The sequence below is a fragment of the Myotis brandtii genome, unplaced genomic scaffold (assembly GCF_000412655.1).
Source record: "Myotis brandtii unplaced genomic scaffold, ASM41265v1 scaffold241, whole genome shotgun sequence".
In the NCBI taxonomy this organism is placed as follows: domain Eukaryota; kingdom Metazoa; phylum Chordata; class Mammalia; order Chiroptera; family Vespertilionidae; genus Myotis; species Myotis brandtii.
In genome coordinates, this window is record NW_005359102.1 from 374,461 (window position 1) to 386,777 (window position 12,317).

Consider the following 12,317-nt stretch of genomic DNA (forward strand, 5'->3'; position numbering starts at 1 on the left):
TTTTTTACGGCAGCATAATATTCCATCATGTAGATGTACCACAGTTTTCTAATCCATTCATCTACTGATGGGCACTTAGGCTGTTTCCAGATCTTAGCTATGGTGAATTGTGCTGCTATACCCTCTGTGTTCTTGCCCTGATGCCAGACAGTCCAGTTCCTCCTCGTATGTCCCTGGATTCCCCCAAAGCTTTCGCTCGGTGCTGAAGCTCAAATGTAACAAGACCATGTAAGTTCGTGCATGGGCCCTGTAAGAGGAACACCTGGGACTCCAGCAGCCTCCATGTCATTCAGCCACAATCCCTGCTGGTTTTTACAGGTTGAAGTTACGGGGACTTCTCTTCCAAGCTCTGGAACCCTGAGCTGGGGGGTTTGGTGTGTGGCTAGTACCCCCTGCTTCTCATGGGAAGCCTTGGCGATAACCCTCTTGATTCAGAAAAACACCACAGGTGGGAGTCGGACCAATCTGTTCCACACCTCCGCCCCTCCTATCAGTCTCAATGTGCTTTCTTCTTTACTTCTGTAGTTGTAGGACTTCCATTCAGTCAAATTTCAGGCAGTTTTGAATGATGGTGGTTCTGTATTTTAGTTGTCATTTTGGTGTGGTTATGGGAGGTGAGTGAGTATAGGCGTTTACCTACACCACCATCTTGGTTTTCCAACAAGTGTTCTCTGCCACCATCTTACCTCCTAAATTCTTTTACCTCTAATTTTTTCCGGATAGTAAGTATGTTGACTAATAATTTTTTAAGCTGCCTTCTAGTTAAGACTATATATATTATTTTAGCTAAGTAATCATTCCTGTTTTATTGAGCTTTTTAAATTAAAAAAATCAGTAGTAGTTCTTTATTTAATCACCTTTTCAGCATCTTTGGGATAGATTATGTGATCTTTTTTCTTCATCAGCTCTATTGGTGTGTGGAATTATCTTAATAGCTTTCCCCATATAAGACCACTTTAACATTCTTTAAATAAACAACACTGGGTCTTTCAGTGTGCTCTTTTATTAAATGTTTAGAATTTTTACATTAGTTTTCAGAAAGTTGGAATGTAGTTTCCTTTTCATGAATAGTCTTTATTTAGTGTAGTATCCCTTCATGAAAATAGTTTAGAAGTCCTTTTCTTTCTTAATTCTCATAAGTAGAATTTGGATGACCTATTTTTTAAGGCTTTAGTAACCTTTTTAATGCTGCTCTCCTAGGAAAAGGACATGGTAAGTCTGACCATATTCTATGCCAGTGATGGCGAACCTTTTGAGCTCGGCATGTCAGCATTTTGAAAAACCCTAACTTAACTCTGGTGCCGTGTCACATATAGAATTTTTTTGATATTTGCAACCATAGTAAGACAAAGACTTATATTTTTGATATTTATTTTATATATTTAAATGCCATTTAACAAAGATCAACCAAAAAAATGAGTTCATGTGCCACCTTTGACAAGCGTGTCATAGGTTCACCATCACTGTTCTATGCTCTATGGAAATTAATCTGTATCTCTTCTGTGTTCAGTTTGGTAAATTATATTTCTTTAGAAATATTATTTTAGCTATGTTTTAAAATTTATTGGTGAGATAACCCCTTTTTCAAATATCCTCTGTCTATATTCATGATTATTTTAAATATTTCTTATTTCAGTGTCTGTGCTTTCTTTCTGTTTTCATTACATGAACTAATGGTTTATCTTATTTTCTGATTTGTTTTTGCTTTATGTATTAGTTTTTTTTCTTTTTTTAACCTAATTCTGTTTTTATACAGTTAATGCCTTTTCTGCTTTGCATTCATTTATTATTTTTCTAATTTTTTGAGGATCTTAAATTGTTTTAAAATTTTTATTGGTGTTTTTTTAATTCCCTTACATGCATTATGGTTAAAATTTATAGACACAAAGTTATTGTAGGTTTTTTTTAAAATTATTACCATTGTTTTTTAAATACAAAAATACTATTTTGGATTTTATTTCCACGTTGATCTAAGAGTTATTTAATATAGACTTCTAAAATTTCAAGTGGATTTACTTTTTAAAATTCTGTTATTTCTAGTTTTAGTAAAAAAGTCTATATGATTTCAACTTTTTTATATAAACCATCTATACTAATAAAAGGGTAATATGCTAATTAGACCAGATAGACCGGATGTCATTCCAGACGTCATTCCAGATGTCCTTCCTGACAAAGCCGGGGCCTGGGCCAAGCCACTCGGGGCCCTGGGTGCCTGCGGCCAGCCCAGGCAAAGCTGGCCCAGGTCCCGGGTGCCTGCGGCTGGCCAGAGGGAGGGAAGCCCAGGTCTAGTGTGCCTGCGGCCAGCCAGAGGGAGGGAAGCCCAGGTTCTGGGTGCCTGCGGCTGGCCAGAGGGAGGGAAGCCCAGATCTAGTGTGCCTGCAGCCAGCCAGAGGGAGGGAAGCCCAGGTTCTGGGTGCCTGCGGCCAGCCAGAGGGAGAGAAGCCCGGGTCCTGGGTACCTGCGGCCAGCCAGAGGGAGAGAAGCCCAGGTTCTGGGTGCCTGCAGCCAGCCAGAGGGAGGGAAGCCCAGGTCCCAGTTGCCTACAGCCAGCTGGAGGAGGGAAGCCTGGGTCCTGGGTGTGTGGGCTGAGGCAGAGGGGGTTAGGGGCAATCAACCAGGCAGGCGAGCAGTTAAGGGCGATCAGGCAGGCAGGCAGAGTGGTTAGGGGTGATCAGGCAGGCAGGCAGAGGGGTTAGGGGCGATCAGGCAGGCAGGCAGAGATGATTAGGGGCAATCAGGCAGGCAGGTGAGTGGTTAGGGGCGATTAGGCAGGCAGGCAGAGTGGTTAGGGGTGATCAGGCAGGCAGGTAGGCAAGCAATTAGGAGCCAGTGGTCCCAGATTGCAAAAGGGATGTCCAACTGCCGGTGTGGGATCAGGCCTAAACCGGCAGTCAGACATTCCCTGAGGGGTCCTGGATTGCGAGAGGGTGAAGGCCGGGCTGAGGGACCCCCGTTTCATGCACAAATTTTGTGCACCGGGCCTCTAGTATTATCATAATTGAAAAATTCATCCTTTTTCTCTCATACACAACTCATTCAGTACTTAAATTTTCCTATGGCTTTTTCTCCTCTTGGCTAGGCATATGCTGGTCTGTATTCAATGTGACCTTTGTTAGCAAGTATTTTACACTCCAGAAACTACAAGACCCTTTGTCCCTATTAGTGTATTCCTGACATATATCCTTTTTTTTCCTTTTGTTAAGGAATTCATGAGAACTTCAATAAGGCATAAACATTTACCTCTGTCTGAAAAATCATTGGTACACATTTCTAGGAAATACATGAATGGCCTTGCCTCTGAGGGAATGGAAAGCAGAAGACCTGAGCAAGGGGATAAAGGAACAAAACCAGTTGAGCATTTGTAAAATGGATGAGTAATTGAATAGGTTTAAAGGGAAGATTAAATAAGTAGAACTCCTCAGTATCTTTTTAATATGTGGAGACAAAGAAAAAGTAACCCATAGCTTGGGGATAAAAGAATAAAATGAGTTGAGCCTTTGTAAAATGCATGAGTAATAGAATAGGCCTAAAGGAAGATTAAGTAAGTATAAATCATCAATACCATTTTTGTATGTGGAGACAAAGGAAAAGTAACTCATAGCTATGTGAAGGAAGGAATGAGCATTATAGAGAATATTGCATAGTTAAGGGTATATAAGCAGTGATAAGATGCATAGGAGTACACAGTCACCATTTTCCATTTATATATTTAACTGGACTAGTTTGGATGAATAAAGGAAATACTTAAATCATTATGGTAAGATATCCTATATAATAAAAGGCTAATATGCAAATTGACTGAACGGCAGAATGACCAGTCACTATGACATGCACTGACCACCAGGGGGAGACGCCCAATGCAGGAGCTGCCCCCTGGTGGTCAGTGCGCTCCCACAGGGGGTGTGCTGCTCAGCAGAAGCCAGGCTCATGGCTGGCGAGTGCTAAATATGTCCGAACCCACGGGGAGCAGGCCTAAGCCATCGGTCGGACATCCCCTGAGGGCTCCCAGACTGCAAGAGGGCGCCGGCCTGGCTGAGGGACCCTTGAGTGCACAAATTTCATGCACTGGGCCTCTTATAGTAAATATACTAAAGCCAGATTAGAGACAGAGAAATATATGGGAATTAAACGAGTGAAACCTATTATGTGCTATGAATTTATTTTAATTTTATCTTTTTAATCCTCACCCGAGGATATTTTTTCCATTGATTTTTAAGGAGAGTGGAAGGTAGAGGGAGAGACAGAGAGAAACACTGATGTGAGAGAGACACGTCAATTGGTTGCCTCCTGCACAAGCCCCAACCAGGGTCAGGGCCAAGAAGGAGACTGCCACTGAGGTAAGTGCCCTTGACCGGAATTGAACCTAGGACCCTTTAGTCCACAGGCTGACACTCTATCCACTGAGCCAAACCGCTAAGGCTGAATTTATTTTTTAATGGAGAGTAAAGTAGAGATTGTGTTTTTTGCCCTTAAAGAGGTTTAAGGGTAAGAAAATAAGCAGAATAACAATTGGAAAAATTAATAACTATATCATTTCAACATAGATATATAAAATATATATGCATATATAATAACACAGACATGTAACAAAAAAAACCCAACCCACCCAAAACATCAATTTAGATACTGTCAGTAGAGCTAGCCTTAAAGTAAGTGACTTTTAAATGAAGGGCTTAGGATGACAAGGAGCTACCATGTAAAAAGCCCAAATCAGATTTGTGGGAGATACAGCAAACGGAAAAGCCTAAAAGATGAAAGTAAGTTGGGACATGTTCTACGATCTCAATAGGTCTCTCCAAATAGCAGTGAAGAGGACAGTGCTGAGATAATGTGTTATAAGCAAAGGCATTTTAACCACAGTAAGTTTGATTTTATTCTAAGAATAAAGAAAAATTGTTGAAAAAAGTTAAGTATGAATTTTTTTTTTATCTTCATCAGAATCATATGGAGAATATTGAAATAGGACTGCTCAGGACTGTAGAATCCGATCCAAGAGATTTAGGTTGTATCTAAACCTGAGCATTTGTAATAAGTTCCCTAGTGATTCTAATCCACATCTCAATTTGAAAACCACTGACTTATGTTTATAGGCATATCTCGGAGATATTGTGGATTTGGTTTCAGACCACTGCAATAAAGCAAATATTCACCTTAAAGAAATTCACACAATTTTGTTTTTGTTTTCTAGAGACTATTCAGTTATGTGTACACTATACTGTAGTCGATTAAGTGTGCAATAGCATTATGTCTAAAAAAACAACATACATAACAACTAAAAATTATTTATTGATAAAACATGTAAACCATTATCTGAACATTGAGTATGTATAATCTTTTTGCTGGTGGAGAGTAACATCAAAGATCACTGATCATAGATCATCATAACAAATATAATAAAAAACGTTTGAAATATTGCAAGAATTAATAACCAGAATAGAACACAGAGACATGAAGTGAACAAATGCTTTTGGGAAGATGTTGCTGATAGACTTGGTTAATGCAGGGTTGCCACAAGCCTCCAATTTGTAAAGAACATAGTATCTGTGAAGCACAATAATGTGATGCGCAATAAAACAAGGCATGCCTATAACTAATACCCAATCTTACATGAATTCTCATTTTTTTTCTGGTGTTCCCTTATGTTTTTTTCTCCTCAAATTTTGTAATAGCTTTAGAATTTCATTGGTCATTACTTTGTCATTTTATTATTATTATTTATTTATTTTTGCTGTAGAAATTTTACTACTTTCAGAAAAAGGAACTACATGTTTGTTCTCTTTTTTTCTTTCAGATTTGGAGACCAGGTATGAAACCAAGAGGTTATCTTCAGAAAATGACATTAATGAAATAAACTTAGTCCAGTGGAAGATAATGGAAAGAATTAACACACATGGCCTTAAGAATCTAATTTTAAAAAATAATTGGGAATCCAAAAAAAATTTTAAAGGACAAGAGGGATATTTTGGACAAGTGAAAATAACATCTCAAAAAGTGTCCTCTTACCAGAAACACACATTTCTTACTCCACATCAGAGAATTCACTTTGTTGAGAAACCCTATGAATGTAAAGAATGTGGGAAGGCCTTTAGAGTACGCCAACAACTTACTTTTCATCACAGAATTCACACTGGTGAAAAGCCCTATGAATGTAAGGAATGTGGGATGGCCTTTAGACAGACTGCCCACCTTAATCGACATCAGAAACTTCATATTGTTGAAAAACTCTATGAATGTAAGGAATGTGGAGAATCTTTCATGTCTGGCTCAGACCTTAGAGTACATCAGAAAATTCATACTGGTCAGAAGCCGTATGATTGTAAAGAATGTGGGAAGGCGTTCAGAGTGCGTGGGCAACTTACTCTCCATCAGAGGATTCATACTGGTGAGAAACCCTATGTATGTACAGAATGTGGAAAGGCCTTTAGACAGTATGCACACCTTACTCGACATCAGAAGCTTAATACTGCTGACAAACTCTATGAATGTAAAGAATGTGGGAAAGCCTTTTTGTGTGGCTCTGGCCTTAGAATACATCACAAACTTCATACTGGTGAGAAACCTTATGAATGTAAGGAATGTGGGAAGGCCTTTAGAGTGCGACAACAACTAACACTCCACCAGAGAATTCATACTGGTGAGAAACCCTATGAATGTAAGGAATGTGGAAAGACCTTTAGTCGTGGTTATCATCTTATTCTTCATCACAGAATTCATACAGGTGAGAAACCTTATGAATGTAAAGAATGTTGGAAGGCTTTTAGTCGTTACTCACAACTTATTTCACATCAGAGCATTCATATTGGTGTTAAACCCTATGACTGTAAGGAATGTGGGAAGACCTTTAGACTACTCTCACAACTTACACAACATCAGAGTATTCATATTGGTGAGAAACCCTATAAGTGTAAGGAGTGTGGGAAGTCCTTTAGATTGCGCCAAAAACTTACTTTACATCAGAGCATTCATACTGGGGAGAAACCCTTTGAATGTAAGGAATGTAGGAAGGCCTTTAGACTTAATTCATCACTTATTCAACATCTGAGAATTCATTCTGGGGAGAAACCCTATGAGTGCAAGGAATGTAAGAAGGCCTTTAGACAGCATTCACACCTAACCCATCATGTGAAAATTCATAATGTAAAACTATAAGAAAGTCTCAGTCCTGTGTTGTAGAACCTTTATGGGTCTAGTAATTAATTCCTTTTGCTTCATACATGCAATCATCTTGGCATATGTGGTTTTGTAGAATTTTTAAAATGTGGTAATTTAGAAAAAAACCTTTGAAAATGGCAGTGTGTCCCGAGCCTTGTCCCGGAGCAGATAGAACGAGCAACTAAATCGAATAACATCCACCCCAAATTGGCGAAGTAGACACAGCTGGTGAGACAATTCGCAGCCGGGAAGGGCAGAGGACACCTGGAGAACGGTAAAATCAGGAATCTGGGCTGGGGAGAACTGCGAGACCTTCCAGCGCAGAGGGTCAGAGGGAAACCGCATGGCACAGAGTCCGTGTCCCTTGGGTCAGGCACAGCATCTGTCTGTGGAAAGGAGGTCTGCAGGACTGCTGGTGGCAGGGGATTCTAGATCTAGGTCCATAGTCACGACAGACTGAGCCCAGAGGGGGCATTCAGGACAGCTGTCCAGACCGCACTGTGCAGGGAGGAGAGGGGTTCACACAGGCACAGCTCTTTCCCCTCCTGTGATCTTTGCTTTTCTTTGCTGAACCTAGTTCATAGGACCTTTCGGATATGGACACTCACCCGCGGCTGAGGTGTGGACTTGTGGAGTCTGGGGAGAGGAGAGGGTCCGGGAGAGGTGGCCATGAGTCTGGCGCTGAGTCATACCTGAGCCCGGGACCTGGGCAGCCATTTTCTCCTGAAGAGATAACCCCTCCCTGCAGTCTCCAGGCAACCAATACAGCCACACCCAGACTACACCCTGAGTGGTACAAAGGGAAAAAAAATCTGAATAGCCCCTGAGAATCCACAGGGACTGGCCTGAAGAGAGGCCTTCAGTCCCAGCAACAGGAAACTGAGAAGCCACAGACAGTACAGAAGAGTGGGATCTTAAACCAGCCAAAGGAACGACACTTCACTTTTTTGTTTTTATTTTATTTTAATATTCTTATCTCTTTTTTCTTCTTTATTTCCCTTTTTTCATTTGTTTCTTTATTTTCTATTTCTTTTTACATTATTTTTCCATCGTTCTAATTTATTTCATTTTTATCTTTTTTAATCAACTTTTTCAATTTATTATTATTATTATTATTATCATTATTATTATTATTTTCTTCCTTCTCTCTTTCTTCTTATCCACTAATCCTCTTTCTACTTTCTCTATACTGAACTGAGGTCCTCCCCATATTCATCCAATTCTTAACCTTACTTTCTGTATATAAGATTCTGCCCCCACCCTCTTTACTGGGAATTTGGTGTTTGTAAGTTTTGGTTTACCTATTTGTTTTCTGGTGTCGTCCCCCCCCCCCCCCTTTTATTTTTTTTTTTTTTTTACTTAACACATTAGGATTTTCAAATATGCTGGCTTGCAAGATTCATTTCTACACTTCTGAATTCATGTCACGAATGAATTAATTTCTCTCTGGTGGTCACTTATATTGGGGTTATCGGTGTCGTGAGTACATTCGTGTTTTGTTCCCTTTATGTCATGTCTTGTCGAAGTGAATTTTATCCTGTTTGGCCTAGAGAGTGAGCTAGAGAGTAAACCACATAACCAGACCCTCGGAGAGGAGACTCCATCCACAAGTGGGTCAATAACACTCCAGACCCAACAACAGAGGCAGTAAGAAGGCAGCAGTAAGGGAGAGAGCATGAGTGAGGAGGAGCAAAAGAGTGTGGGGGGTGTGTGACTGAGGCACACTTAGATCCCACGGGACCTTTGGGGGCAGGCTAACCGGGCTTACCTAACTAGGCAGCCTCTGCTACCATTGCAAACAGTCCCAGAGCGGCTGGCTCTTCCTCAGAGGCCTCACCTTTTTGAAGGGGAGAGCTGCTGTGACCAAGAGCCCAGCCTCACCTCCACCCAGGGTGCCCTCAGATAACACCCGGGACTCTACAGCCACCCCCGCCAGGGACCTGCTACCTTGACTGCAGTCCCACAGTCACCGAAACTCCAGCCACCCTGGGCGCAGGCTCCTGTGAGTTCCAAAGCATGCTCCCCTTTGACCAGCCCAACACTTTAGCCCAGGGCACTGCGACCATGCGAGCAGCAGCCCCGCAAGCAGCCTCATGCGGCCTGCCCCCATCCAAGGAGCAACAGCTGTGCGAGCAGCCCGCCCCCCCCCCATCTGAGGAGCAGCAGCTGTGCATGCAGCCCACACCCATCCAAGTAGCAGCCTCTGTGTGAGAAGCCCACCCCGATCCAAAGAGCAGCCTGCGCCCCCCCCCCCCCGAGCAGCAGCCGCATGAGCAGCCCACCCATGACGGAGGAGCTGCAGCCTCATGTGGCCCGCCCCCATCTGAGGAGCAGCAGCCTCACGCACAGCTCACCCCCGTCTAAGGAGCAGCAGCTGCCCGAGCAGCCCGCCCTGGTCTAAGGAGCAGCAGCCGCACAAGCAGCCTGCCCCTGTCCAAGGAGCATCAACCACGTGAGCAGCCCGCCTCTATTCAAGGAGCAGCAGCTGTGCGAGTGCCCCCCCCCCCCATCCAAGGAGCAGCAGACTCGTGCGCAGCTCACCCCCGTCAGAGGAGCAGCAGTCGAGCAAGCAGCCCACTCCTGTCTGAGGACCACATGATCTCACTCATTTATAGAATATAATGAACAACATAAACTGATGAACAAAAACAGATCCAGAGACAGAGAAGCATCGATCAGACTGTCAAATCTCAGAGGGAAGGTATGGGAAGGTGGGGGTAAAGGGGAGAGATCCACCAAAGGACTTATAGCATGCATATAAGCCTAACCAATGGACACAGACAGCAGGGGGGTGAGGGCATGAGTGGAGGTTTGAGGGGGCAATGGGGCAATAAGGACACATATGTAATACCTTAATCAATACAGAACAAACATTATAAAAATGTGGTAATTTAATGTATTCTACCCTTACTCAAACCTGATAAACTTCACATTCATTCTAAAAACTGATCTTATTAATATAACAAATGTGGGAAAGACACTTATCTCTATCCCATCACTTTCCTACTTGTATTTTATTGAACAATATGCTATTAACTGCTCTGCGTTACAATTTATTCATTTGTAAAATCTATAATAATAAAAGTGTAATATGCTGATTAGACTGGATGTCCTTCCAGATACCTCCCCCATGAAGCCGGGACTGCGAGGGAAGCGCCGGTCCCTGGTGCCTGCCGGCAGCCGCTGGGAAGCCCAGGTGCCGCGGCTGGAGGGAAGCCTGGGTCCTGGGTGCCAGAGGGAAGCTGGTGCCAGCAGCCGGGGGAAGGAAGGCCTACTCTTGCATGAATTCCGTGCATTGGGCCTCTAGTGGTAATACAATACTGTGGCAGAGTAATATTACTGTAAATTCATTGATATTCCCTTCAAGAGGTGGAATTTACATCCTTTCCTCTTGAATATAATCAGACTTTGACCAGTAGAATATAGTGAAAGTGCCAGTTTCTGGACCCAGACTTACTGGTACATTTTATTTCATTTTCTAGTATTGGCATACTCTCTCAAGTTCAGACCCTGAACTGTTAAAAAGTCTGGCTACTTCTGTTGAAGATACCACAGAGAAGTCCTGAGAATACAGAGAGGGAGAAGTGCCCAGTCTTCCAGACATGCCCACCAGGACACCAGACAGTTGAGTGACATAGTTTTGGATCCTTCAGATCAGCCACCAGCAGAATGCCATTGAGTGACCTCAGTTATTGCTCTATAGAACAGAAAAATTGATCAACTGAGCCCCTGCCCAAATTCCTGACCCACAAAATCATGAGATACAATAAAATGGTTGTTGGTTTAAGCCTAAATAATCAAAGTTGACTTAAGGTACTATTAAAAAAAACTTGTACAGATCTATAAACAAAGGAAAACATTTAAATTTAGTTATCTTGTTTTTCTTAAAACCAGAATCAATAGTTGTGCAGGCAACAAGAAGTTTTTAAGAATAGATAACCTCTAACAAAATTTTGCCAGATCATTCTACAATGCACTATTTTAATAGATGAGGATAGCCCCTAAAAAGTAAAATCTAGATCAGTATCAATAAAGATATATGTAAGCATTTTAAATAGAGTTTAGTAAATTGAACTCAGTAGTTTATTAAAATGATTATAAAACATAAAATTATCTATCAGGAATATCCAGGGACTTGATCTGTTGTGATTCAATTAGGTATCCAGATTTTAGGTTTTCTAACCTGAGCAATGTAACAATGTTGGAAAAAGTGACATGACTCAGCTCTGCTATCTTATAAATTGTTTCTCTTCTTATTGTTTCTCTTCATTATCTTTAAAAAAGGGATAAACAATAGCCTGGTTGGCATGACTCAGTGGTTGAGCATCGACCTATGAATTAGGAGGTCAGGGTTCCATTCCTGGTCAGGGCACATGCCCAGGTTGTGGGCTCAATCCCCTGTGGAGGGGCTTGCAGGAGGCGGCCAATCAATAATTCTCATCACTGATGTTTCTATCTCTCCCTCTCCCTTTCTCTCTGAAATCAATAAAAATATATATTTTAAAAAGGATGAACAATAGCTATAAAAAATAGGCATTCAACCCTTAGAAACCTTCCATAAATAAAAATGAGTATTGCCACGCACTTCATTTTGAAACAAACCTCTGTAATGTTCCTGTAGTCAAACAATACATTATGACTTGTACCTACAAGTCCATTTTGCTCATAATGGGCAGATTGGGCAGATCCATTGAAAAATCATTCACCATCTAGAATAATACATAGTTCCCACTCATGATTTCAATTTTTTTAAAATTTGTAAACATTACACACAATGTTTACACAAAAATATGATGCTGAAGAGTATTATAAGTACTATAATAAAATTAATTTTTGTCCGTAGGTCAATGTATTTCTCCGTCATGGTTACATTTTTATGTTAGAGGTCTTCTGGAGACAGTACCTTAACTCAAAATTTCTGAAAGTATGTTCCACAAAACTAGTATTTAATGGTACTTGAAAATGATTTTGTGGTCAAACAAGCACAGGAGCTCTGTATACTTTATTTCTTGGTGGGGGGTGGGGGGGACACATAGAGTCTCTATAAAAAATATTTCATTTTATCGCCCTAGTCCAGGGGTGGGCAACCTTTTTGTGAGTGCGTGCCAAAACCAGCAAAATCTCTGACTCAAAATTCTTCTGCGTCCCAACCCTAATTTTTGAGA

At 41.4% G+C, this 12,317-nt stretch overlaps 1 protein-coding gene across 5 annotated transcripts in view; it reads left to right on the forward strand.

The window, feature by feature from the left end:
* ZFP82 (ZFP82 zinc finger protein) overlaps positions 1-8,075 on the forward strand; it is a 68,571-nt gene extending 60,496 nt beyond the window's left edge. For 4 of the 5 annotated variants that reach the window (XM_014540323.1, XM_005866983.2, XM_014540324.1 and 1 more), the window contains one exon: positions 5,792-8,075. In XM_014540323.1, the coding sequence (XP_014395809.1) occupies positions 5,792-7,149 (1,358 nt within the window). In that variant the 3' untranslated portion in view covers positions 7,150-8,075. Of the gene's footprint in view, positions 1-4,789; positions 4,860-5,791 lie in introns of all 5 variants that reach the window. The other variant, XM_014540326.1, reaches the window with a different exon arrangement.
* Positions 8,076-12,317: the final 4,242 nt, after the last annotated feature.